The sequence below is a fragment of the Lissotriton vulgaris genome, chromosome 4_1, assembly GCF_964263255.1.
Source record: "Lissotriton vulgaris chromosome 4_1, aLisVul1.2, whole genome shotgun sequence".
Taxonomy (NCBI): domain Eukaryota; kingdom Metazoa; phylum Chordata; class Amphibia; order Caudata; family Salamandridae; genus Lissotriton; species Lissotriton vulgaris.
In genome coordinates, this window is record NC_141691.1 from 1,550,871,858 (window position 1) to 1,550,899,277 (window position 27,420).

The 27,420-nt window shown below is 46.9% G+C and overlaps 1 protein-coding gene across 2 annotated transcripts in view; it reads left to right on the forward strand.

The window, feature by feature from the left end:
- The window catches only part of CHD7 (chromodomain helicase DNA binding protein 7), a 794,978-nt gene extending 782,289 nt beyond the window's left edge, over positions 1–12,689 (forward strand). For both annotated transcript variants that reach the window (XM_086965786.1, XM_086965787.1), the window contains 2 exons: positions 5,996–6,100; positions 9,228–12,689. In XM_086965786.1, coding sequence (XP_086821912.1) covers positions 5,996–6,100; positions 9,228–10,121 — 999 coding nt within the window. In that variant the 3' untranslated portion in view covers positions 10,122–12,689. The remainder of the gene's footprint in view (positions 1–5,995; positions 6,101–9,227) is intronic.
- The last annotated feature ends 14,731 nt before the right edge of the window (positions 12,690–27,420 follow it).

The window sequence follows — 27,420 nt, forward strand, 5'->3', positions numbered from 1 at the left end:
GTGCATGTCCTCACATTAGCGCCCATTTACCCTCTCTCCCCTCCACTTTTCCAAGTTCACCATCCCCAGCTTTCCCAATCTCCCCCGTCTTCTACTCTTTCTAAATCCATTTCTGTTCCAGCCCCCCCAACACCAATCCCTCTCTCTCGGTACATCCACTCTCTTCCAGACCCATCTCTTCTCACCACTATCTGCCCTTTGTCTTACACATTCCCCTTTTCTCTCAATTTTTACTTTTCTTCCCGCAACCCTCCATTTCCTCCGTTCCCCCTGTAATTCCTTTCTCCAGTTGCCTTGTTTTCTTCTTGCGCGTCTCTCTCCCTTTCATTCTATTCCCTCACTCAACTCCTCTCCTTATTCATTTTCTCTAGCTCAGTGTCCTTCGCTGCCTCCCCCGACCCTTCCCTCATTCCGTTCCCCCCTCAGCCCGATGCTCTTCTCACATCCCCTCTCTCCCGTGCTTCTCCCACAGTCACAGTAGAGGAAGCGTGCGGCACGAGCTCCTGCATCCTCTTAAAGAGACAGGCGCTCGCGCTTTTACTCGGGGAAAGAGCAAGACTTGAGGAGTCTGGAGGAAAGAGAACAACCTCACACGTCTTGGGAGAGGGAGTAGTTATCGTGTAATCCTCTTTTCGGGGAGGTGTCACGCAGCGCGTTTCCATTCTTTTAGTAAGGGAGTACTGCCATGAGTCCTGGAGATAACGTGCAACAATGTGCTGTCTTATAGCCTTGCTATTAAAGGCGGCCATTTCAGACGGGGCTCCTTACCTTGCCAGTCCTCACTGAGTCTGAACAGAGAAGGAGCCTTGGGTGAAAGGGGTTCAGAGGTAGCCACGAGTACCACAGCGCATTGCCGAAGCTGGGCTTGCTCGCGTTGAGGGTTCGGACTAGGGCACTATTTGGGTGGTTCTAGACCAGTTTCTTTACAGTTCTCGTCTTTATTCTGCCTTTTCTCACCTGTCCCTCACTCGGCCACTGCTGATGGGCGAGTGCAGCAGGTTTCCCGCCTCCTCCCCTGTAGGGATGGGGCTCTGTGCCCATCACCGACATCTGCTGATGGCGTTTAATCATCCGGCGCATGGGAATTAAACACAACACAACCTCCCCGTCTCACTTTCCCCACTGCCCTCCCCTCCCCACATCCCTTCTCACCAGGACTGCTTCAGCGTCCTCGCTCTCCTTCTTGTCTGCTTTCCGCAAGCTTCATCTTTGCTTCCCTGATGCCTCTTCTTGTTGTGCCCTTCTGCCCTCTGTTAGACTCATTTTTCCCTTGTTTTTCTGGCCTTCTGCCCTCTGTTAGACTGGTTTTTTGTGCCTTTCTGCCCTCTGTATCACCACATCATCACTCAGCGCTACCCCAGCATCACTCAGCACCACCACATTATCACTCAGCACCACCACATTTTCACTCAGCACCACTCAGCGCCACCACAGCATTACTCAGCGCCACCACAGCATTACTCAGCGCCACCACAGCATTACTCAGCGCCACCACAGCATCACTCAGCGCCACCACAGCATCACTCAGCGCCACCACAGCATCACTCAGCGCCACCACAGCATCACTCAGCGCCACCACAGCATCACTCAGCGCCACCACAGCATCACTCAGCGCCACCACAGCATCACTCAGCGCCACCACAGCATCACTCAGCGCCACCACAGCATCGCTCAGCGCCACCACAGCATCGCTCAGCGCCACCACAGCATCGCTCAGCGCCACCACAGCATCGCTCAGCGCCACCACAGCATCGCTCAGCGCCACCACAGCATCGCTCAGCGCCACCACAGCATCGCTCAGCGCCACCACAGCATCGCTCAGCGCCACCACAGCATCGCTCAGCGCCACCACAGCATCTCTCAGTGCCACCACAGCATCTCTCAGCGCCACCACAGCATCTTTCAGCGCCACCACAGCATCACTGGTTCAAATATGTTCTCTCAATGTTTCAAGCTTTATTACAAATGTCACAAAAAGATGTTAATATTTCACTTTTCTTGGATTTTCGTCACAATAAAATACACTGAACATAATCTTCACAAAGTTATTTACAAAAGTTTAAGCTATTGCCATTATAAATTGCAATCACTTTTATTTAAGTATTAATGATTTAAAAAAATGAAAAGGCATTGTTATTTGTAATATCAATACATCGAAGTCACGTAAATACAAAACATGTTGCATTACAAATGCTATAGGTGTCACATTTGCGAAAGTTATAACTATTGGCATTGTAAATTACAAAGCTATTAATTTAGCTATTTTCAAAAACAACACATAAATAAACTGTCATTTACAAGACCAATAGCTCAAACTTTCCGAATGCGAGACCTATTGCATTGGAAATGCTTGTTCACTTTACTCCCCACAGTATGAGGGATTGCCACCAAATACGTGGAAAAGTGACATAAATACGACAAAGTGAAGGCTACTTCAGAGTAGTGGTTACTATCTCCACTCATTGCCCTCATCTTTTCAGCACACTCAGTCAAGCAAATCCAACTCAAACATCTGCTCCAGGACGTTAGCTTATTAAAACAATAACATCGGCCTGCATAAGAACAACAATTTTTATTAGCGGTGCTTCCTAGTCAGAAAACTGAGGTCGAAGAAAGAATTTGTACCCATCTTGGATATAAGCACAAAAATACGTAGATGAAGAAAGAAACATCAAAAATATTGGCATAATATCAAATCTTCCTTCAATTTTTAGGAGCTTCGATGTGTACTGTACTTCAAGATGTGTATTTCTGACTGCAAGTCATAGAAAACACGCAAAATACCTATGCTTCAATATGCATAAGAAGCATTTCCAATCATTTACAAAAACGTGTGATTTCTAACCCTGGGCGAAGTACTACGCTAGGCACGCGTAGTTTGCGCTACTTCGCACTACGTGAATTGCACGTAGCACCAGTGCAAACACATGTAGCGTAACGCTCTTTTTTTTTTTTTTTTTGGCTTGCTCGCTGTCCTCAACGTCACGTTGGTGAGCAAAATGGCATCCCGGCGAGACTTTTTTCCTCGTTCGCGATCAGCAACATCAAGTTGGTGATCGCAAGCGTGGAAAACAAACCTCCCGGCGTGATTCTCAACGCGGGGTAGGGCAGGTTTCTCATTGCGAGTGGTCTCGTATGCTCGTGACCGCTCGCAATGAGAAACTACCAGTTTGCGTCGCTACGCCTAGTGCGAAGTGCACTTTGCGTAGCTATGCGTAGCGCTACTACGCGAACTACTCCCAGGGTTAGTGATTTCCAGGTGGTGGTGGCCATCTTGCAAATTGTTTCACTCAGAGGAAATGTTAATTCTTTCTTGTCAAGTCCCAAACAGTTTCTTGGCCACACATGATACCTTAGCAGAAATGATTAGAAGCCTACTGTCAGCACTCTGGAGCTTGGGAAGTCAGATAACTGTTGATGACAACTTTTCAATCGCTCCCAGCGTGATCAAAGGCCAGAGATATAATTAAATCACTGCTCTAGCTTTCCCAGCCAAAGTTCAGCTAGAAGTTTATCAGATTTTTTGGCGGGAATGATTCTTGTAATTGAGTCTTAATAAAGTATGCAAAAGTCTCCAATAAATATTGCAGATTAAGAAAAAGTGGACTGAGCAATAAGGGACTCTGTATCAACAAGATAGATGTGGAAGGAAGACGGCCTCTATTTTTCTTTGATTCCTGGGCTCACACGCCTTCTAATACAAAATTAAAAACGGTAGCTGGAAAAAATCCTATCCAATCACTGGTTCCTAAAGAGCAATGTAAAATATTATCGACGTAACAACTCAGTCGTTTTTATTAAGCACCTTGCTCATTTCAAGGTCAATTTATTGAGAGAATGAACGAGGAAATCTTCAGTGTTACACTATTCTTGATTGACTAAAAGTCCGGTAACACTTTAAAACAGGTGGGCTTGCTAATGCATTTCTGAAGACTAGCAGGGTCATTTATACCCAGGTGCCGATCCCCAGGTCAGTGGAGGCCTAATCCATGGCGCTTATAAGATTCCCACCGGTGCTGGTTGCCTAGAAGGCACAGACGTTTGACGAGCAGACGTCCTGTTTTGGCCTTGCACAGCAAACTTGTTTTTTTCATAAGCGCACCCCGCTTCCTGGGCCTTGATGTGGCCGAGTCTTCTCCAATATAAAGAACACAACTTGTGCTAAAGCATTTCGATTTTTAAGTGCCTTTATACCATCTACAGACCAATTCCAAAATCTTATCCTAACCGCTGCAGATGAAACTTTTCCATCTCGGTCATCCGCCTGCATACCCTCATTTACAGCATTTTCAGGGAGACCTGCAGTCACTTCGCCTTTCAAAGTGACCAAGAATGGGGCGTCAGTCAGCAGTCTTCCTAATAGCAGAATTTGGCCTGCTTTCCTCCTTCCTATTTTACCCCCAGCATCTAGGTAGGGGGCAATTCAAGATGCTGTGTTACCATAGGCTAACACAGCATTTAACCCATTGATGTTTGGGAGCTTGTAATTCTATCACACTCTGGTATTCATTAAGGATCAAAGTCCAACTTCCTTCTCTCCCTTCTTCTTTAGGGGTTGCATCTTCTACTAGACAACCCATAGATTGAGTACTGCTGCGAGGCCTCCGGGTATGTATGCGCTATATAAATATAATTTTTCATTTCATTACTGATATAGAGAAATCAGTGCAGTTATTTCATCCTCGGATAACGGAGGACAAGTTCATCCTTAACAAGAGTTCTATACCAGTTGATTTTACTATCCTCAAGTTAAAGGTAGAACCCACAATTCTTTACTGAGAACCTAGGGCCAGTTCTCTAATTTAATGAGAAAATGGGTATATTTAACTTGAGGACTAGTTAATAGCAAGCGTGTCTTTGACACCTAAATAAATACGGATATTAATGATGTTCTGGTACTATATCCTAGGACTATTAACAAATACATGTGTGTTCTAACCAGCATTTAAAGAACTAGCAATTAAACGTCGGATTATTAAAATGAATAGGCAAGGCATGTGAACCGCGTGGTCTCAGGGCCTGAAAGTCCTTTTGTGAAAGATAAACTGCATAGTAACCATGATAGATAAACACCGGACCCTTTCCATCCAGCAACCATTGGTGTCATTTTTGTAAAGTGAAATCTAGAACTCCTACCAAGTTTACCCCCAGGATTATATCTGACTTCTTTATATTACACGTAATTTTGAGTACTAAATATAGTTTGTGGATAACCGACAACTTCACACACTAAATGTAAGAAGGGGCATTACGTACTATGTAGATATGGAACAAGGGTTCAGCCTCTCATATCATGTCCAAGGGGTTGTAACCCCTCTCAGACATGGCATTGCTTTCTGAATGGTAGATAATCTTTACTTTAAGAAATACGGCAGTACAGAGTTGGAGCACATTCTATTATAGCTGCAAGAGGGACTGTTCAGTAGCCTACCATTACAAAAAAATGCAACGCAATTGTTTGGAGGGATTTTCACTTACCACTAATGCTTGCACTCGGTAGATGTTCGTCCTCACAATCATGAAAGATCCAAATCGTGGAGAAAAAATAATTGCTTAGCTGTAATTGTTCTCTATTTTTCATGTTTTTCTTAGACCCTCGAGAAACCAATTTTATGGCTAGCACTTACTTAAAAGGCATCTCATATAACCTCTATAGGGAAGGTGGGCTCACTCAAGTGTCTTCAAAACCAATGGGTGGGGTGCTTTGGAAATTAATACATTGCCGCTGTTACTCCTCAGTTTCACTTATGAAAGACAAAATATCTAAGAGTTCCCAGATTCACTGTGGGGAATATTCTCAAAAGCAAATCAGTGTTTGGTAGCTATCCACGATGCAAAATGACACTAAGATATTTACTCTTACTGCTTTACAACTCCCTTCTCATCCCTCCTCTATTGATTCCTTCATTGATTGGTATATTGCCCACTTTTAGGTCTGTTATTGCATATTTTTTGACGTGCATTTGATATTTATGTATATTTGTTTTTTAAATAGATGGGTGGTGCAATGGCTCCTCCAATGAAGGACCTCCCTAGGTGGCTTGAAGAAAATCCTGAATTTGCTGTTGCTCCTGATTGGACTGATATAGTTAAGCAGTCGGTAAGCTTAAGTTAATAATTTAGAGATTGATATTGAAACATTCCAATGCTTTACGAAGTTCACTTTACAGCCTCCATCAAAAACATTTATAGAGTATAATTTGGATATCTGTCTGTAATACTACTACTTGGTTCTTGTCAGTACATGGCTGTAATGAGAGAAACATATTGTCAGGCCCCTGGTGATATCTTCCCTGACTCATGATAAGTGTCCTGATTTTCAGAATTAAGACACTTCATAAAATCTGCTTCTAATTAAAATTCCAAACATTGTTTTCGTTTGGCTGCAACTTTTCATAGGTCGATTTATCAGCCTGAAAGACGAGCAGATTTGGTGACGATGAGCTGAGCTGACATGGTTGGTTTGCGCACTCCACTCAAATGTCAGAGAATATTCACTAGTTAGTTGCAAGAAGACGAGTGAGTAGATAGAATGCGATATAGTTGCTGCGAAATTGAGGGACGTTTTTTGACCTATCCAACTTAATTAAAAAAATCACCTGCATTTGGATGAGCAATACATTTTTTTAATGCTTGAAATTTTTGGTGTTTAGATTTTCAAATGTTGACCGTTCTATTTTTCCTGCTTTCATGGTTTGCTCCTTACATTACAATCAGAGTTGGACACATTGCGTTATTGTAGCATTCCTAATCCTATGTTAGTTTTCTAGTTTAAAACGTTCATTATATATTTGATTTTCCTTTAGATTTGTAGGCAGGGGCTATGGGTCCACCCCTTTTTGGGACATAAGCCACCAGCTTTGTGTAATGTATTTGGTAAGTCGAACAAGAATAAAGAGAAGAATGGGGGGCCAGAACACACAGTGGGCTATTCTTTATCTGTATTCTTTGATAAGGCCCCACGTGTATCTAAGATCACATGGGCCCAGTTCTGGCTGTGCAATTCCTGAACAAGTGAAAGCAACGCCTTATTGATGCTAAGCCTCCTTAGCGTATCCCACAATAATTTGCGATTATCCAAGTCCCCGAAATCAACAAAGCAGAAAAACAATCTGCTTAGCAACTAGATTGTCGCCTTTGCTATTGCCCATAAACTAAGGCAGTGATACATTGTTGAATGGCCTTCCTTAAAGCCACCTTGCTCTATCGGAATTAAATAATTTTGCTCTACCCAAGCCTACATTAATTCTAACAATACTTAGGAGTATACTTTCTCCCCCATATCCTGCAAACGAATTGGGCGATAATTCTTGAGCTTTGTGGCATAATCTTTCTTATATATTGGTCTAATTATTGCTCTTTTCCACCTCTCTGGATAAGATCCAGAAGCCAGAGCTTTTTGGAATGTGACTTAAAAGAGGTTTGCCCACCAATCCACATTATTAAAACCGCCTGTAGATTGTCTAAGCCCGCCACATCGGTTACATTAAGATAGTGGATGGTCTCTTTTATCTTCTGAAAGGAGAATTACCACTCAGTATCCATATCGACCTTGATAGTTCTCTTCAGTTTCTCATCTGCATTGTTAATACCATATAGATTACTCAGGTGGATGATCCAATTATTTTCACTAACTAAGCGCCTCATTTCCTCTTGCACGTTCCCTTCACACACCTGTTGCCAAAACTTAATGTTATTTGAACTTATCACTTCAAACATGGTTTGCCAATTTTTGCTTGCATATTCCAATTTCCTCCAATTATTTTTGTGCTCTAGTTTTGCCAGGCGGAGGCTCTCCATTGTTACCCTATCGTGTCTTTTTCTAAATGATCTTTTGCATTTTCGTACCCTTAATTTTATGTTCCTACAATATTTATTAAGCCATCCATTTCTCTTGCCCATCCCACCGCACACATTATTTTTACGTTCCTTAGTCACAGGCCATACTGTGAGTGTTACCCTCCAGTAGTTTACCACCTGCTCACTCAGCTGGTCATACCATATTAATGCTTTGACCTGATCCTCAAACATGCTGAGTAACGTTTAATCTACCTTCATGTCAGTAAGCAGTTTGTAACAGTCCTCTGGGTAGTTATACTTCGGGGATACTACCTGCAGCTGGGCGACTCGATCTGTTTGCGCCCCTTGCTCTACTCGAAGTGTTGCCTGTAAGGAAGGGCCAGTGATCACTGCCCTCCATTTGGAGGCTATCTCGTGGACAATAGCGAGCTCAGAAGATGCTTGCTACAGGCTGGGATAAGACTCTTGTCATTTTCATAAGACTGGCTACTTCTGACTGAAGAGCTAACATTTCTTAAAAACATTGTACATGTACATAATTTCCATTTAGGAGCCACATAGTATAATGTATTTGCAGCAGGAATTCACTGTAAACATCCCAACTCTGGAGTTCTCTTCATTGCTGACAGCATGAAGGTGAGAACCTGCTGAACTTTGAATCTGTGACGGTCAGTTGTACACCAATCCTGGTTGCAGGTGGCTAAAACTCATAGGGTCTGATTCATAGTTTGATGAACAGGTTACTTTGTCACAAACGACGTGACAGATTTCCCGTCTGCCTTATAAGTGTCATAGGAAATATTTCACTTGTAATACGGTGGACGTGATGTCAGCCGCGTTTGTGACCGTGTAATCCTGCTTCCAAACTCTGAATCATTCCCCAATGCAAATTCTACACATTGCTGTTAGTTGGGGGCAAATGATGGCTGATGGTGATCATGAAGGTGATGGTATTGCGAAACACTTAAAGCTCCTGCTCTATAGAAATGACTACGGTTCCAATCGTTGATAATTGTGTATACTTCATTAGTAGGTTGGCATTTACTATGTAGGCTTGTTTTTGTTACAGTTAACGAATATCATTGCACCAGTGGAATCTCTCACTGGGCAGGGCCTGTATGTCAAGTGAGGGGAACACCCATGCAGACACATCTGTTTGTTGTAGGTTGGTGGTAGGATATATGCGTGACTGCAAGCAGACTTACCACTGAAATGGATCTGAGAGAGCTCAATAGTAATAAACTTAGAGCATGTTCAAGTAATGTAGGCTGTTTAAAAAAATCAAGTCATACTTAAAATGCGTTCAAATGTCGAAATGAATTATTTTACAATTTCAAGGTCCCTAAACGTCCAACAATAGTACTTTTCAATAGCTGTGTTCTATTACGTAGTTTGTGTGACATTTGTTTATTTATAATTTTTCACAGGGCTTTGTTCCCGAGTCCATGTTTGACCGTCTTCTCACAGGCCCTGTTATAAGGGAGGAAGGATCAAGTCGGAGAGGAAGAAGGCCAAAAAGTGAAATTGCCAAAGCAGCTGCAGCAGCTGCCGCTGTAGCCTCGACGTCTGGAATCAATCCACTGCTGATGAACAGCCTATTTGCTGGCATGGACCTTGCAAGCCTTCAGAATCTACAAAATCTGCAATCTCTCCAGCTTGCAGGACTCATGGGATTTCCTACAGGACTTGCAACAGCTGCTGCTGGAGGCGATTCTAAAAATCCGACTGCTATGTTGCCTCTAATGCTGCCAGGTATGGCAGGATTGCCAGGCATGTTTGGACTAAGCGGATTGTTGAATAGTTCACTCACAGTTGCTGCAGGAAACACCACTACAGCTTTAAATCGAGGAGAAACGGGGGATGGCACTTCAAAATGCGGGGACAAAACAAGTGAGAATGAAGATGAAAAAGATTCAGAAAAAAGCACAGATACTGCTACTGACTCTGCCAGTGCTGCTACTGCCACAACTGGATTACCCACAAACCCACTCGCCTTCAATCCTTTCCTACTGTCCACCATGGCCCCAGGCTTGTTTTACCCATCTATGTTTCTACCTCCAGGGCTGGGGGGATTGACATTGCCTGGTTTCTCGGCACTTGCAGGACTTCATAATGCAGTGAGTGCCCACGAAGAGAAGGCTGCGGACAAAGTTGAGGAAACCTCATTTAAAGAGGAGGAGAACATGGAAGGCAGCGATGCTGAGGATAGCCTTGATAAAACTGCAAATTCATCCGTTTTGGACGATGAAATAGCACAGGGTGAAGATTTAGACTCACTTGATGGAGGGGGTGAAATAGACAGCAACGAAAATGGTGAATAACCAGTACCAGTTACAGTTAAAGTGTTTTAAACTTTTGACAAGTGGTAGTCCTACTGTTTACACTCACAGTAAATGTCCATACCTAGTTTTTATAAGCTGTTCTGTAACATAGTGTAGCAAAAAAATCCCAAGTCATGTTATACAGATGTGTCAAAAGGTATCTCGGTCATTAAGTATTGTGCAGTGCATTATTTATTATCCCTAGGAGAGATGAAATTTGAGAGCTGATCATGTCTTTTTTATGGAAATTTACTTAATGCGCTGCTTTTTTTTGGTACCATTGGTATTGTAATAAAAGCAGCAGTTTGTAATCAAGTGGTGCAAATAGAAGGAAGTGCTGCTCAAAGGAAGTATGAAGTTATATATTTAATTTTTTTTTCTTTTGCTGTGAAGGTCAGAATGAATTTTACAATATACATATCATATGTACACATCTGTTTTGACTGTATATGGGAGTTCACACACAAAACACACTTTCTGACAATCTCCATGATAGTGTGAATGTCTCGATCCTGAGACGCAGCAATAATAAGGCAGCTGTTGAATGTGAAGTGTACCTTTTGGAAATCAACCCACTGAGAAGGTTATTACAGGATAAAACTACAGATTAATCGTCTCATGATCTTGTAATGCACTGGTATAGACAAAATAATCAGGTACCTTTTTTTTTTTTTTAATAAAAGGACTTTGTTACTTTAGCAACAAAGCTAAACAGCATTACCTCAACTCTAAACTAGCCTTGAAGTTTACAGACATGACTTTGTAAATGTATTGTTTTTCTTTGTTGTGATGTCTGTCTTTTTCTTTTTGAAACTGCTATCATGTAAGATATGATGTAAATTGCTGCCAACTGTAGTAATGATGCTTTTAATAAAAGTGACCCATGATATGCAGTGATATAATTGGCGAATGTAGCAGTGTCTAGAGGAACCAAATCACGCCTGGTGTTCAGATTGTTTTCACTTTAGAAGAACGTACAGTATTGACGTTTTGTGTGTGTATAGTTATACATATACATTAATCATACTGTTATAGACTCCTAAAAGACTAGCTGCCACTTTATGCACTGGATCCCAAAGGACCATCCAGCACGAAGGGGGGTAAAGCATTGAAATTCATCCTTGTTATGCCAGTCTAAATCACTGCAGAAGCAAGAAAGGCATCAGTCGATTTGTCTTCTTAAAGACCTTAGACAATAAAAGATCATAAGTAAAGGCTATATTTGAGAGCTTTTGGTATCCTAGATGAGTAAAAAAGCAAACATAAAATTCATTTTTAATTGTAGTACTATCCAGGTCAGTTATAAAGGGGAAATGAAATCAAAATAGGAAGGCAATGGTGTCAAGAAAGGACTCTAGCCCTGTCCTGTATGCTGGAGTTCCTGATGCCAGGAACATCTTTGCCAAACAACTTGTGCATGAATTGAACACCTAGCCCAGCCTTTTAAACCAAAGGGTCTTGTAGAGCGCTACTGGTTTTTGCCCTTTTATGACATCTGATAGTTGAGATCATGTATCACAGGAGCACGGTTTTCACTGTGCTGGATCATCTGGACAGAAAATAAATGCTGCTGCAAAGTTCTGAAAGGCATGTGCGAGAGTTTAAACAGTGTGCCGATTTTACTGTTGTTCGATTATTTGTTTACCTTGAGAATATGAACTGTTATTTATATATAAATATATATTTTTATGTTCACTGACTGGCATACGCATCACAATTGAACATTTCAAAACTTCATTGGGGTAAAAAAGAGACATAAAGCCTAGAAGAAGTTGAAAAATAGTGAATGGACTATGCCTCACTTGGGAAAGAAATCCTGAAGTATTTCAGTTTTCAGACGTAGAACATACTTCATCAAGGATAAGGATGTCACGGAGTCCTGATAACCTTCTTGTGTCTATATATTTCAACTTTGCATCTTTCGAGTGGTCTTCAACTTTTCGTCTCAAATACTTTCATCCTTCAGGAATGCTGAGAGACAACTATTTTCCAAATTCTTATTGTAGCAGTTCGACATAAATTGTAAAATAAAGAATTGGTGCAAACACAAAATGGAGATAGGCAGGCTCCACACTGGATCGGAACACAGTTCTTTATGGAACCAAGTCCTAATTTTAGCATAGTCTTGTTCCTTTTAACCCCAAGACTGTTAATGAATTTTTCAGCATCTCTTAAAGTGGAACTCTACTTTTGGAGCAATGCATTACATAAAACTGACAGTGGGGTAGTTGCCACCACCAAATGCATAAGAACTGTATTGCATCAGATTGTAACATACTAATGTTTTTGAATTTTACAGAATAACTATTTTCCCATTGTCTGTTCTCCGCCTTTTGAATATTTTTATAAAGTTTTTTTGTTCAACTTTGCAAAATGCAATACAGATTTAAAAGGTAGGGAGGTTTTACTGTATGTAGATTTTGAGAAAACTCTTTATTTTGGTACAGATATATTATTTTCCCATCCTTTCTTGTCCATGACTTTCCCCTTTGTTTAAGTAGTGTGCCTGACCGCTACCAAAGTTAAATACAAATACAGTTACGTTTAATAAAGAGTGTTGTTTTAAAACATACAAGATAATTTGCATTAACCATTCCTGGTTTCCTTGCATGCAATACGTGTTGAAAATTTTGAGAGGTTGCCAGCTGATGACTTCTCTTGGAACAAGTTATGTCATTCACTCAAGGATGTGCACTGAAGCCAGCTTAAAAATAGCCACTGCTGAAGAACGTTGGTACAAAACACAGTTTTGTAAGAGTTAATTTTGTCTTGTCATTAACTAAAGAACAATAATTCCCAAATATGGAATATCCCCCACAGAAAGTATCAGCTTAGTATGTTCATTTTACCACCTTTTGGTGCATGGTGGTAAGTTGCAAAATGGTATTTCTCCAACTCCTCCCTGTTTGTCCCCGCAAATGCTCAGTAAACGTTTTTTTCATTGCATACTATTTTCTTAATTTCTATTTTTCATTTAATGTTTTTTAGACTTTTTCATGTTTTATATTTGGGAGTATCACATTGAATCAACTTAGTGACTAAGCATGCAACACTTGGGTACCAGCTATGTTTTGAACATTATAATGATCTCCCAACAGTAAGTGAGATTTCGATTAATGAGAAGCCCCTTGCAGAACCCCAAATGCTGCCAGTGTGCAGCATGGTGGAGCCAGGTTATAGCTTATACTTTCGCCCCAAAAAAGTTCTGGGTAGTTCAGGAGGCTATCCGTAGCATTGAATCAGTTTTCATATCCTTTCACTTTTGTGCGCTTTGGCTGGATTGTGTATAAGGCCATTTGGCTTTAACGCCTTCTTTGTAGGTTATTTTCGAAATGTGGGTTCTCCAGAGGAAGCCTTATGTTGTGCGTTAAGCCGTTTTGTACAGTGGTTAGTCAGAGCTATAGCTCTCATCGCTTGAAAGGAGGCATGATGTTGTTAGTATTTTGTTCAGTTGATGGTATTTTAATTCCGATCGCTGGGCATGCTTATTATTACCCTTGAGCATTGGGAGAATTGGGGACTGTCTTTGGTCATCTTCGAGCTAGTGGTAAGAACATTTTTTACCTGTTGTAATGTGGGGGGTGAGCCTTTTTTTAGGGGCTCATCTGGTGCAGGGGTTCCCCCTTTTGCGCACTGGTCCTTTAGACTGACAAAGTAGAGATTGGCACGGAAGCTGTAATATCAAGAAAATTGTTTGACTCATGAGTGGAACTACATCGATACAGAACACTCAGGCAACCTATGAGGCAGCACATGGAGTACAGAAAACCATGGGCCTTATATATTGTAGTAAGTGCAGTGTAAGCATGGAGGTTCGAAAAGAGGCAGTACAAGTGTACACACAAACCGACTTTTACATAAAAGGATATATGAGAATCGTTTAGTCAACAGAATGGGAAGTGTTACAATGTTGCTGACATCAGTTAAAGTAGCCTGACCGTTAAATACAGGACAGGTGCATCCTAACAGCTAAGGCCTCTCTGATCATGCGCAGTACTCCGGCTCAGTGCTGCAGGATCTAATTATAGAAAATGACTCAGGCGTAATAGAGAAGCAGGCAACAGCGAAGACTGGGAAGCATATGGCAAACACATGGCTTAACTAAAATGGATGCTAAAAACAAAATGGCTTCAGCTCATGCTAGCAGTAATCCCTACCAAGTTAACACAGACTACCCTTTTAGCATTAGCTGCAGACATCTATGACTTAGAAGGAACAAACAAAACATATTGTACATCAGTTTGCATTAGTTGATTAACTTCTTGGTCTAATACATATTGGGCGTTTACATTCTTAACGTTACGTTTGTTAGGTATACAAGCAGTGATACAGAGGGAACAAAGCATTGGGCCACATTGTACACATAAGCAACATAATAGTAGGATTGCAATGAAGATGCATAGAATCGTCAATAGTTTCCAGCCCCAGGTAACAAACCGTGTACATAGCCAACTGGTTAAAGTCCATGTTCCGGTATCAGGGTGAATCTAAGCAGCGATTTTATGCAGTTTAGAGATTGCATTAAAAACTGAAGGGGCGTGATCAGGGATATAAACACAGCAACTGCTCCCGATGATGCAACGTGCACCACTGCGATCAGCTAACACAACATCGAGGACCATTCTATTTTGGAGCGCTACAATCCTCGCAATTTGCAGTTCTGTGATGTTTACAAGTGCCATAGCTGCCTGGTTGCTCACAGCCTCTACAACATGTGTTAAGCGTTCAAAGCGGCACCAACAAAGAACAGTCCCAAATTAAAGTCAACATATTGCTGCAGTGCAGTGTCAGTCTGATCCTCCTCATCATGATTTATCTAATGGGTAGATGGTAGTATCCTTTACTCCCACAGATGAAGAAAGTATTGTGGGATGACATAAAGCTACTGTTGTTCACCCCAGTAATGTTCAGTACCAGGGTACAATCGCTTTTCCCCATAGGAAAATTTCCAACACTGTTCACACACAAGTCTGCTCGGGCTCTAGTAACAGCTATAACAGGAGGTTCATTACCCGCGGGTGTTCGGGAAAACATAGCGCATGGAGGAGTTTCCTCTGTGATACTCCTCCATCTCCCATACAGTTCCATTTGCCTGTGAATCTCCTTCCTCATCAGGGTAACACACTTTATTCTGCTGGAAATTCAGTCTCCTTAACATCAGCATAGGTGATATTGGAAACTTCAGAAGCCCACAACAATGCAAACCAAGCCTTACAAGAGCCATTGTGTTAGACGGACCGGGAGGGTCGGCCGAGTATAAGGGGAGAGGTCTCCAGGGAGAGCCGTCTCCAGCGATCGTACAGACAAGTAACTTCCCCCCCACAGACGGACACCACACAAGGATAAGGTTGAACGATACTTTATCAGCAATTCTTCGAGTACGGTTAAATGATACAAGGAGGTCTGGACTCAGGGGTCCCCTCGGTTCGGGTCTCTGGTGGGGAAAGGGGTAGCGGGACAGTCTTGTTACCAATTGGGTAGATGGATAGCTCTCAATCCTCGAGCTCGGCGTTCTAGATGATCGGGCCGCGGCGGAGCCAGCAGGTCCCGAGATGGTTGAAGGTAGCGACGGTCCGCGGCGGAGCCAGCAGGTCCCGATGAAGATGGAGGTACAAACGGTCCGCGGCCACGCCAGCAGGTCCCGACGACGATGAAGGTTTACGGAGGTTACGGCAACGCCAGCAGGCAGGACGAAAGTTCACAAGGAGGGACTACGGCAGCGCCAGTAGTCCGTCAAGGATGAGTTCTTCTCTGCGTCTCTCGACTCCAGGATACAACTGCCTTCCTGCTCTGCAGCTGCCTCAGTTATAGGGCTGGTGCCCTTTGATGTCCGGACCCTCACACTTGGAGGTCGGGGGGTCCAGGATGAGGGAGTCCAGACACCCAGCAGGGGGGTGGAGCCAGCGCCCGGGGAGGCTGGGGGCGAGCGGTACCTGGCGGGGGAGAGCCATCGACACCTCTTTCTCCCATTGACCTGCCAAGTAGTCCGCTCACCTCCTGGGTGGATGGTGGTGCCGGGATGTCTGAGGCCTGGCCAGGCCCAGGGTTAGGGTCGATCGGAGGCCACGCGGCCTCGTGGTGCAGTGTCCAAGATGGCGCCCAGGTCGGGCGCGCGGGCCAGTAGTGGATCGGGCCCACGAGGTCTATGTTCAGAGGCAGGGGTCCCGGAGGGGACGGAAAACGTGAAGTGGTGGTGTGTGACACTTGAGGGACCGGGCTCGGGCCTGGTCGGGCAGAGGGGGAGCGGGCCCTTCATGTGGCCTGTCCAACATGCGTCCCCCCCAGCTGAAGGCGGGGAGAGTCACCCATCCTCTTGGGGACTCTCCTCGTCGAGGCGGAAAAAGCGTGACAGGCCATCCGCGTTGGCGTGATCTTGCCCAGGTCGATGTTCCACAGTGAAGTCCATCCCTTGTAGGGAGATGGACCAACGTAGTAGTTTTGGGTTCTCCCCCCGCAACTGCATCAGCCACTGCAGGGGTCGATGATCGGTCTGTACCCGAAAGTGTGTGCCAAAGAGATAGGGCCGGAGCTTTTTGAGGGCCCATACCACGGCGAAGGCCTCCCTCTCGATGGTGCTCCAGCGTTGTTCTCGAGGTAGGAGTCGCCTGCTGATGAAGGCCACTGGCTGATCAAGGCCTTCGGGGTTCAATTGAGACAGGACCGCCCCAATGCCGTGGTCGGAGGCATCCGTCTGGACGACGAATTCCCGGCTGTAGTCGGGGGCCTGGAGCACAGGGGCGGAGCACATGGCGGCCTTCAGTTGTTCGAAGGCTGTTTGACAATCTGGGGTCCAGTTGACCTTCTTTGGTTGATTTTTGGACGTGAGTTCTGTGAGGGGCCCCACTATGGTACCATAGTCCTCCACGAACCGTCGGTAATAGCCCGTGAGTCCCAGAAAGGCGCGCACCTCGGTCTGGGTGATGGGGGGCTGCCAGGACTGGATGGCGGCGATCTTGAGCTGCAGAGGGGCCACCAGGCCGCTTCCCACCTGGTGTCCGAGGTAGGTTACGGACCCCTGACCAATCTGGCATTTGCTGGCCTTGATCGTGAGGCCAGCTCGCTGAAGGGCCTGTAGCACCGCTCGGAGGTGGTGGAGGTGGTCGGACCAGTGGTGGCTGTATACAGCGATGTCTTCTAGGTAGGCGGCGCTGAATCCTTCGAGCCCGGCCAAGACCTGATTAACGAGTCGCTGAAACGTTGCTGGGGCATTCTTCATGCCGAAGGGCATGACCTTGAAATGATAATGGCCGTCAGGAGTGGAAAATGCAGATCGTTCTTGGGCCCGGGGTGTGAGGCCGATCTGCCAGTAGCCCGCCGTCAGGTCGAAAATGCTGAGGTAGCGGGCAGCTCCCATGCGGTCGATTAGTTCGTCTGCCCGGGGGATGGGGTGTGCGTCTGTTCTGGTGACCGCATTCAAGCCCCGGTAGTCGACGCAGAACCGGAGTTCCGGTGTGGTGCCGGGAGCGGCTGCTTTGGGGACCAGTACTACTGGGCTGGCCCAGGGGCTGTCTGAGGGCTCAATGACCCCGAGCGTGAGCATCTTGGTTACTTCTTCCTGGATGCAGGCCCGTACCCGATCTGGTACGCGGTAGGCCCGGTGGCGGATAGGGGGGCTGTCCCCCGTGTCCACGTCGTGCACACACCAGGAGGTGACACCTGGGGTGAGGGAAAACAGGCTGGCGAACTGCAACAGAAGGTCTCGACATTCGTGGCGTTGTTCCAGGGTGAGGGCCTCCGAGAGTCGGACCCCGTCCACGGAGCCGTCTTTCTCCCGAGTCCGTAGGAGGTCAGGGAGGGGTTCGGAGTCTTCTTCGGCTCCATTGTCTGTGGCCATCAGGAGGCTGAGTTCTGAACGCACGAAATGGGGTTTCAGCCTATTAGCGTGGAGGACCCGGAGGGGGTTCCGTGAAGTTTCCATGTCGATGAGATAGGTGACAGGGCCCTTGCGCTCGACTACTTTGAAGGGCCCCGTCCACTTGTCTTGCAGGGCGCAGGGTTCGGTGGGGGACATCACCCATACTTGTTGGCCGGGTTCAAATTCGATGGAGGAGGCATTTTGGTCATACCACTTTTTCATGTCCTCTTGACTGGCCTCCAAGTTTGCTTTTGCCAGCTCTCTGAACCGTCGGGTCTGGTTGCGGAGGGTTAGGAGGTATTTGAAGACATCTGGAGGGTTCTTCAGAGGGGGCATTTCCCAGCCTTCCTTGACTAGGCTGAGCGGCCCCCGTACGGGGTGTCCATACAATAGTTCAAACGGGCTGAAGCCGAGGGACTTCTGGGGGACCTCTCGATATGCGAAGAGGAGGCACGGCAGTAGCACATCCCACTGGCGACGGAGGGGCTCTTCCAACCCCCCAATCATCCCTTTGAGCGTGCGGTTGAACCGCTCAACGAGTCCGTTTCCTTGAGGGTGATAGGGGGTCGTGAATCGGTAGGTGACCCCACACTGTTGCCAGAGGGACTTCATATATCTGGAAATAAAGTTCGTGCCTCTGTCGCTGACGACTTCTCGGGGAAGCCCACACGGGAGAAGATCCCCATCAGGGCCCGGCCGACTACCGGGGCTGTCACAGTTCGCAGGGGAACAGCCTCGGGGTAGCGGGTGGCGTGGTCCACCAGTACCAGGATGAACCGATGTCCTTGTGCTGTACGGGGGTCCAGGGGCCCCACAATGTCTATCCCGACCCTCTCGAACGGGGTGGTGACCACTGGAAATGGTTGCAGGGGGGCTTTTAGTTTGCGGCCGCTCTTTCCACTGGCTTGGCACGTGGGGCAAGATCGGCAATGCTGGAGTACATCATTCCTCATTTTAGGCCAGAAGAAGTGGGTCACTAGGCGGCTGTAAGTCTTATCCTGACCCAGGTGTCCAGCCAGGGGGACATCGTGGGCCAGATTTAGCAAGAAGTCTCTAAAACGGAGGGGCACCACTAGCACTCGACTGGCCCCCAGCTCCGCGATCCTTTGTTCACTGTATAGCAGATCATTGTCCCAATAAACCCAATGTGTTCCGGAGGTATCCCCTGCGCTCTGGGCGAGGGCTTGTTGGCGGAGTCCCTCGAGGGAGGGACAGGTCTTCTGCTCTTGGCGAAACTGCTCCTGTGTGGGCCCCCCCTCTTGATGCCACTGGTCGAGGCCAGCGAGGTCCGGAGGTTGAGCTGGTTCTGGGGGGACGGCACGGTCGGTGTCTTCGACTGGAGCGACCGGGGGAGGAGGCGCCGGCCATTCAGGTTCCTCGGGTCGGGGATTGGCACGGGCGGCCATGGACCGGGTGGTGACGCACGCCCAGTCCGGGATGCCTAACATCCCCAGGTGTTCTCTTCGTTCTACGGCTGCCCACGGAGAGCTTTCAAGGTCATTCCCCAGGAGGCAGTCTACGGGGGCATCATCTCGGACCGTCACCTTCAACATGCCGGAGACCCCTCCCCATTCGAAAGGGACGCAGGCCATCCGACACAGACTCTCCGAGTTATCGGCTGAACGGACAGGGCAGAGAATGTTTGGTAGGAACTGTTCTGGGGTCACCAGGTGACAGTGGACGGCTGTTACACTGGCCCCGGTGTCACGGAGGGCTTCGGCCCGGCGTCCATTGATGCTCACCCATTGGCTGTACTTCCGGGTGTTAGCGGGTAGGGGGACCCGCGGGACCATGTCTTTCCCCCCTAAGCAGGCTAGAGCCATGGCGGCTGGCTCCCATTCTTGATGTTCTTGCTCATATTCTTCTTGTTCCTCGGAGATCTGTTCTTCCCCCAGGGCAGCGGCAGCCACCTGGCGGGGTCTCGGGCTCTGGTTCTGTGGGCAATTTGGGTCGTTTGCGTAGTGGCCGACTCGCTGGCATCGATGACACGTGACATTGGCCCTATATCCCGGTCGTGCCGGGGTGCTGCCCCGGTTGGCCGGGGGAGTGGTGCTGGCAGCGGGGGCGGCCGGAGTGCTGTCTCTTCCTCTTCCTTGGCCTCCTCCTCCTCCTCGGGGACGGTGCTGACCGTGGTGGTTTCGGTTCTGCTCATAGGACCCATTCCGGCCCACTCTGGTGATTTCCCACCGGTCAGCTTCGGCTGTGAGCTGCCGTGGATCAGACAATTTGCTGTCGAGGAGGTGCTGCCGGAGCTCGATGAAGCAATTGTTTGACAGATGCTCCCACACCATGAGGTTGAAGAGCTGTTCGTAAGTTGTGACATTGCTTCCTTTGATCCAACCCTCGAAGGCTCTGCTGAAATAGTTAACGTACTCCACCCAAGTTGTACCCGGGATGCGGGTGCAGTCTCTGAACCTCTGGCGGTACATCTCGGGTGTGAGCCCATAGCGGGTGAGGAGGGCTGCTTTCATGTGGTCATAGGAGGTCATCAGATGGTCCGGAAGCTGTAGCAGGGCATCGCGGCCCTCATTGAGGAATCTCCCCCATAGACCGGCTCCCCAGTCGCTTCGATCGATCCGGTGGGAGGTCATAGCTATTTCGTAAGCCTTGAACCATTGTTGGATGTCGTCCTCTCGGAAGTATTCTCGAACTACATCCTTGGGGATGTGTACCTTCTTATCTGTTGCTCCCGGGGTGCGGGGTTGCTCGGTCGCCCCTGATTCCTTGTTCTGCTTGCGTAAGTCTATCTCAGCTAATTTGCGCTCATGTTCGTATGCCAGTCTTTTTTCCTCGAGCTCTCTTTGTCTCTGTTTTTCCTCTCTTTCTTCTCGGAGCCTCAGATGTTCTAAGTTCAGTTTCTGTTCGGCCAACTTGAGTTCACCATCCATTTTGAGCCGGGCCATTTCTAGTTCGTGTAGTCTTGTTCTTTCTCGTTCCTGGATCTCGTCTTGCGAGAGACCCGTTCTTCGCTCCTCGGAAGCCGCGGTGTCTTTTTCCACTGTTGCGACATTTTGGTCCGGGGGTGTGACGGCCTCGGTTTCTGCCCAGGACTCCAGGGCCTGCTTGAAATCATCTTTGGTACTTAGACCGGTGGTAGCGATACCTAGTTCGATGCAGAATTGTTTTAATTCACGATGGCTGTATTCTTCCAATTTCTCCATCTGAAATTTCTCGGTGGATCCGCTTTCTTTGGTCGTCATTGTGATTTCGTCGTGGGGTGAGCTACTCTCTGTACGATTATGCGGTGATTCGGATCGCGCCGCTGGCCACCAATGTTAGACGGACCGGGAGGGTCGGCCGAGTATAAGGGGAGAGGTCTCCAGGGAGAGCCGTCTCCAGCGATCGTACAGACAAGTAACTTCCCCCCCACAGACGGACACCACACAAGGATAAGGTTGAACGATACTTTATCAGCAATTCTTAGAGTACGGTTAAATGATACAAGGAGGTCTGGACTCAGGGGTCCCCTCGGTTCGGGTCTCTGGTGGGGAAAGGGGTAGCGGGACAGTCTTGTTACCAATTGGGTAGATGGATAGCTCTCAATCCTCGAGCTCGGCGTTCTAGATGATCGGGCCGCGGCAGAGCCAGCAGGTCCCGAGATGGTTGAAGGTAGCGACGGTCCGCGGCGGAGCCAGCAGGTCCCGATGAAGATGGTGGTACAAACGGTCCGCGGCCACGCCAGCAGGTCCCGACGACGATGAAGGTTTACGGAGGTTACGGCAACGCCAGCAGGCAGGACGAAAGTTCACAAGGAGGGACTACGGCAGCGCCAGTAGTCCGTCAAGGATGAGTTCTTCTCTGCGTCTCTCGACTCCAGGATACAACTGCCTTCCTGCTCTGGAGCTGCCTCAGTTATAGGGCTGGTGCCCTTTGATGTCCGGACCCTCGCACTTGGAGGTCGGGGGGGTCCAGGATGAGGGAGTCCAGACACCCAGCAGGGGGGTGGAGCCAGCGCCCGGGGAGGCTGGGGGCGAGCGGTACCTGGCGGGGGAGAGCCATCAACACCTCTTTCTCCCATTGACCTGCCAAGTAGTCCGCTCACCTCCTGGGTGGATGGTGGTGCCGGGATGTCTGAGGCCTGGCCAGGCCCAGGGTTAGGGTCGATCGGAGGCCACGCGGCCTCGTGGTGCAGTGTCCAAGATGGCGCCCAGGTCGGGCGCGCGGGCCAGTAGTGGATCGGGCCCACGAGGTCGATATGTTCAGAGGCAGGGGTCCCGGAGGGGACGGAAAACGTGAAGTGGTGGTGTGTGACACTTGAGGGACCGGGCTCGGGCCTGGTCGGGCAGAGGGGGAGTGGGCCCTTCATGTGGCCTGTCCAACACATTGTGTGAAAACGGCAGAGGAATGAAAGGTGCCCCCCCCCCCCCTTTTCTGATGAGCTGGCATCATTCCACACACCCAACAGAGCATTATGGGCGGGGTGCAACATCTGAATGAACGTATTATTGAGGTAGGACATTCTATGCTGCTGCTTATGATGGGGAAGGGAAAATAATGGTGCTCAATGGGGGCTGGAGTAGTTGCATTCAGCGCTTGTCGAAAAAGAGCCACTTCCTCTACGACCCAAGCTATCGTAGCAATAATGATGACAACAGAAGTGAGACCAACAAAACTTTGCAGCACTCTGTCTTCTCCATAGGCATATTTATGTCGACGTTGAAACAACAAAGCAGATGGAGCTCTGAAGTCCTGGGCAGCTGTTGGTTCCTTCACTGAGAGTTTAGACAGGTGTCAAGATCCTCCCCCCCTCCCCCCGCCTTTTGCTCAGCCTTTCACTAGCCCAGGACGGTTGCTCAAGCAGTCTTTTTCAGCAATGCAGTTTCTCTCCGGGGTCGCAGCTGATATCGAGCTGCACCAAGGATTGTGTGGTCCGGGGAGACTTCCTCAGGTCCTTCAGGCGATATGGCTTGGCCTCTCTCTGTACACAGGATGTCTCGATGGTCGGTAAGTGCAGCGGGCTCCACCAGGGTTGACTGCACCTTTTTGCAATGGATCCAGTTTTTCCGATTGGTCACCCGGACTGCAGTTCTGGTTGCCAGGAGCACCTGCTCAGGGCCGCGCCACCTCGTTTCCAGGCTATTCAACCTCTGGGAAACCTTCACCATAACTTGATCACCGGACCGTAGATCATGGCCATCACCCTGCGACCTGTCAGGAAGAGCTTCTCGAACCGGTTGATGAATAGAAAGCAAGCTGTGAGTGAACTTGGACAGGTAGTCACTCATCAAGACACAAGGTAAATCATGTACAGGGCGTGGCTTAGGAATCCCTCAAATTCATTGGCCTTCCAAATACCACCTCATACGGTGTGAGACCAGATCGTGTATGTGGCACTGATCTAATAAAAAGCAGGGCAAGGGGTAATGCATCAGGCAATTTCAGAGATGTGGAAGCCTGGATTTTAGCCAATTTAAGCCTGAGAGTAGAATTGTATCATTCCGCTAACCCTGCTGATTGTGGGTGGAAAGCAGCATGGCCGTTCTGCTTGATTCCTAATCTTTTCAAGACATATTCAACAACTTGCCCAATGAAATGAGGTCCGTTGTCACACCACTGGACTCGACAAATGTCAAATTGAGGGAAGAACTCCTTTAGAAGCACCTTTGCTGTAGTAAGAACTGTATTATCTCTCGTAGCATATGCCTCAATCCACTTACTAAAAGCACATACCACTACTAGGACATACTTCAGGTTATTAAAGTGTTCTAGCTGGATGGTAATCCATGTGCAAAACCCCCAAAGGTGCGGTCGGTGTGGCAAACCCTCCTGTTGGAGTTCATGTTCTCTTTTCAGTATTATACTGGACACAAATCAGACAAGTCTGGACTATGTTTGTAGCTGTGCTGGCAATTTCTGGATAATCCCACACTTGCATACGTAGCTTTGCTATTGAGGATGCTCCAACATGTGCCGGCCCATGTGCCGTGTGAATCATAGGGTACAAATAGGCTATGGGCAATCTCCATTTGGTCATTTCTTTATTTCTCCAACAGCCCTCATCATCCAATGTACCCTCCTTAGAACATAGGTGTAATTCTTCAGCAGAGGCAGATTGCTGCATGTCTAGCACTTCTTGCCTGACATGCCAACGTTCAGCCTGTGACTTCACCACATACTTAGATGTAGTGCTTCGCTGCATTGCAGTCTCACGGGCTGTGTGATCTGAGAAGGCATTGCCCTGTCCTATTTTTATCAGTCACTTTCTTATGTGCACTGCACTTAACAATCGCTACTTTCTTAGGATGTGTCAAAGCTGTAAGGAGATAATGCAGTAATTCTTCATGCACTATTTGTGTCCTATGTGATGTAAGAAAGCCTCTTTCCTTCCAGAGTCGCCCAAAATCGTGATCCACTCCAAAGGCATATCGGCTATCAGTGTAGATGTTAACAGACAAGTCAGTGCTAAGTTCACACGCCCTCGTTAATGCTATCAACTGAGCTGACTTCTGTGTGATGTGAGCTGTCTCAACTACCGTCTGAAGTGTTGTAATTGCATATGCAGCTGATTTTGTGCCATCTGGTAATTTGAAACCAGACCCATCAACACTTGAAAGGGGCGTATCTTGCAGGTCAACACAACCCTTTGTCTGTTCCTCTGTTAGGAATATACAGTCATGAGACTCCTGGGACTGAGTAGTTGGGAATGGCAATAGAGTAGACTGATTAAGAGTCCAACATCTTTTCAAGGTGATATGAGGGGCCAAAAGTGTTAATTCATATCCTGTCAAGCGAGCACTAGTTATATGCTGCATTTTAGTTTGGTTCAAAAGGGCATCAACTGCATAGTTGCCACCAAACGAAAACACCCAGGCAATGCACGAGCGACTAGATCAAGGACAGCTGAAAAATATGCACAAAGACTCTGCATATCACTGTGTGTCTGGGTTAAGACAGAGAGCGCATAACGGTCCCTCATGTACATAGTGTGAAGGCCTTACTGTATTCTGGAGTGCCTAATACTGGTGCAGAACATAGAGCTTGACGCAACTGTTGGAAAGCACTATGGCATTCAGTAGTCCATGGGAGGGGAATTGGGGTATCTTTAGTCAACAGATCCAACAATGGTTTAACAATTTGAGAAAAGCTAGGGATCCACTGTCTACCGTAAGGCCAATCAGTGCACGAACATCCTTCTGAGTGCAGGGCACGGGCGTGTCTAAAATAGCTTGAATGCGATCTAGTGTGAGTGCACGTCCCTCCTTAGACAGGAGGTGACCGAAATAGGTAACCTGCTGTCTACAATATTGCAATTTCTTCCTGGATACCTTGTAATTGTGAGATGCAAGAAAGGAAAGCAATGACAGTGTTCCTTCTTCACACTTCAGGGGTATCTGCAGCCAACAAGATCTCGACATATTGTATGAGAGCCACCCCTTTTGGCACAGGGAAAGAATCCAGCTGTCTTTTCAATGCTTGGCTGTTAATGCTAGGACTCTCTGTATACCCTTGTGGAGCTCTACAGAATCTGAAGGATTGATTATTCAAAGTGAAGCCGAACAAATAACGGCTGTCAGGATGAATAGGTATCGATAAGAAAGGGTTCTTCAAGTTGATCACACTGAATGTAGTAGCGGTCGGAGGAACCATCGTAAGAAGTGTTGTGATGTCAGAGTCTACTGGATATTGGGGCACTACAATCTTGTTAACCTCTCGCAAATCAATGACAAACCTGTATATTTTAGTATCAGTGTCTTTTTTCAAAATTGGAAGGATAGGACTATTACAAATATTGTAAGGGACTTCTACAACACCTACTGCAGTCAAATCTTGAACAATATGCATCAGTGCCTCCTCACCTTCTCGAGATATTTTATATTGAGGCAGTCGTGGTAATGAAGCACCTTCCTTTACTTGAATGTGCTCTGTTGGGATAACCATCAGTGTCTGATGTAGCCAACAAAGTACTAGGTAGTGAAGCCAAAGCAATATCTTCTTTAAGGAGACAAGATCTTTCAACAAGTGGGTAATTGTCATTTAAAATAACACGCACACCTTCTGGGGAACATCCTATTGTGCCACGAAACAGTTTGAGCATATCTAGACCCACAATACTATCCGGTGTGTTAGGGGAAAGCAAGAATGGGCATGCAGCAGTGAATTTATCGACATGAAATGCTAGCGGTTGTGACAGTGGGCTAAGGGAAGGTGTCCCATCGAATCCTATCTGTTATTGTTAAGCCAGACAGGGGAGCCCTAGGAACCTATTGTTTAGACAGGACACTATGAGTAGCTCCTGTGTCAACCAAAAACCGATCAGTAGAACCCAAAACGCTTGCATTAACATAGGGACCCTTCTAATAACTGGGATTTTAATTGATTCTTTACCCCATCTTAGGCATTCCTATGCATAGTTAGAATGCTTAAAATCATCAGACAAATCAGACTTTAGATATTGATTACACCTGTCAAAAGTATTAGAAGAATTTTGAGTATGCTCTACTGCCTCAACCTTGCACGATTATCCATACTTTCCCTATTTCCTGAGTTCTCTAGGCGGCTTCTCATTTGTCCTCTACCACGCTGATACTGCTGAACTCGCAAAAGTGGGCACTCAGAGCAGCAGTGTTCTAGCTCCATACAATAAGCACACTGATCAGAAGACAAAGTAGCCTGAGGAAAAGAGGGTGCACCAGTACGAAACATTGCACGTCCGCCTCTTCCACCACCTCTATAGGATGGACCATAAACCTGAGCTAATATAATATTTGTTTTTAAATCCTTAGTCTTTTTATCCTCCTTGTCTTTTTCTTACAATTCCTGACATTTATAATACTGGGCCATAGACAAAAGGGAAGCTGGGGCAAACGTATTCCATGAACTCTCGCTGGCCTTGATGCGACTAGCTATTCCTGGCAACATGTTCGCGACAAATTTGTCAACGAACAGATGCTTGCCCGTGTTATCTGTCTATGACTGCCCACTAAAGTCATGTAATGGCTCCACAAATCGCGTAAAGAAATCAGAAACCGACTCATCCGCCTTTTGCTTACAGGATGCTAACATAGTCCAGTCTATCCTTTTAGGAGATAAGGGTTTTCAACTTAATGATAGCCTTTGGGAGGTCTACTATCTCTTGATGTGGTTTCTGCGTGGGTGCCCTTTCTGCACCTTTTCTCTCCATTTCTGTCCCAATATCTCCAAAATGTGTCTGATCATCTACTATCTGATAAGAGACTACTAGCCACAGATTCCTTAACGTAGAATTATCCCCAGGCGTGAGACTGGATCCGGAAAACTTTTTGCCACAGCATCCCTGCACGCCGGAGGGGACGGCACCACGTGGTTCCGCCCTGACGTCCGCGTACGTGATGTCAGCGAGGATACATAAGTCCCATCCCAGCGTGCCTACGTGAGTTTTCTCCTTTTCCATGTGCAACACAGATCCGGGTTGTGTCCTGGCTTGTTTCAGGCCTTCCCTTTTCATTTCTGAAACTTATTTCTGAG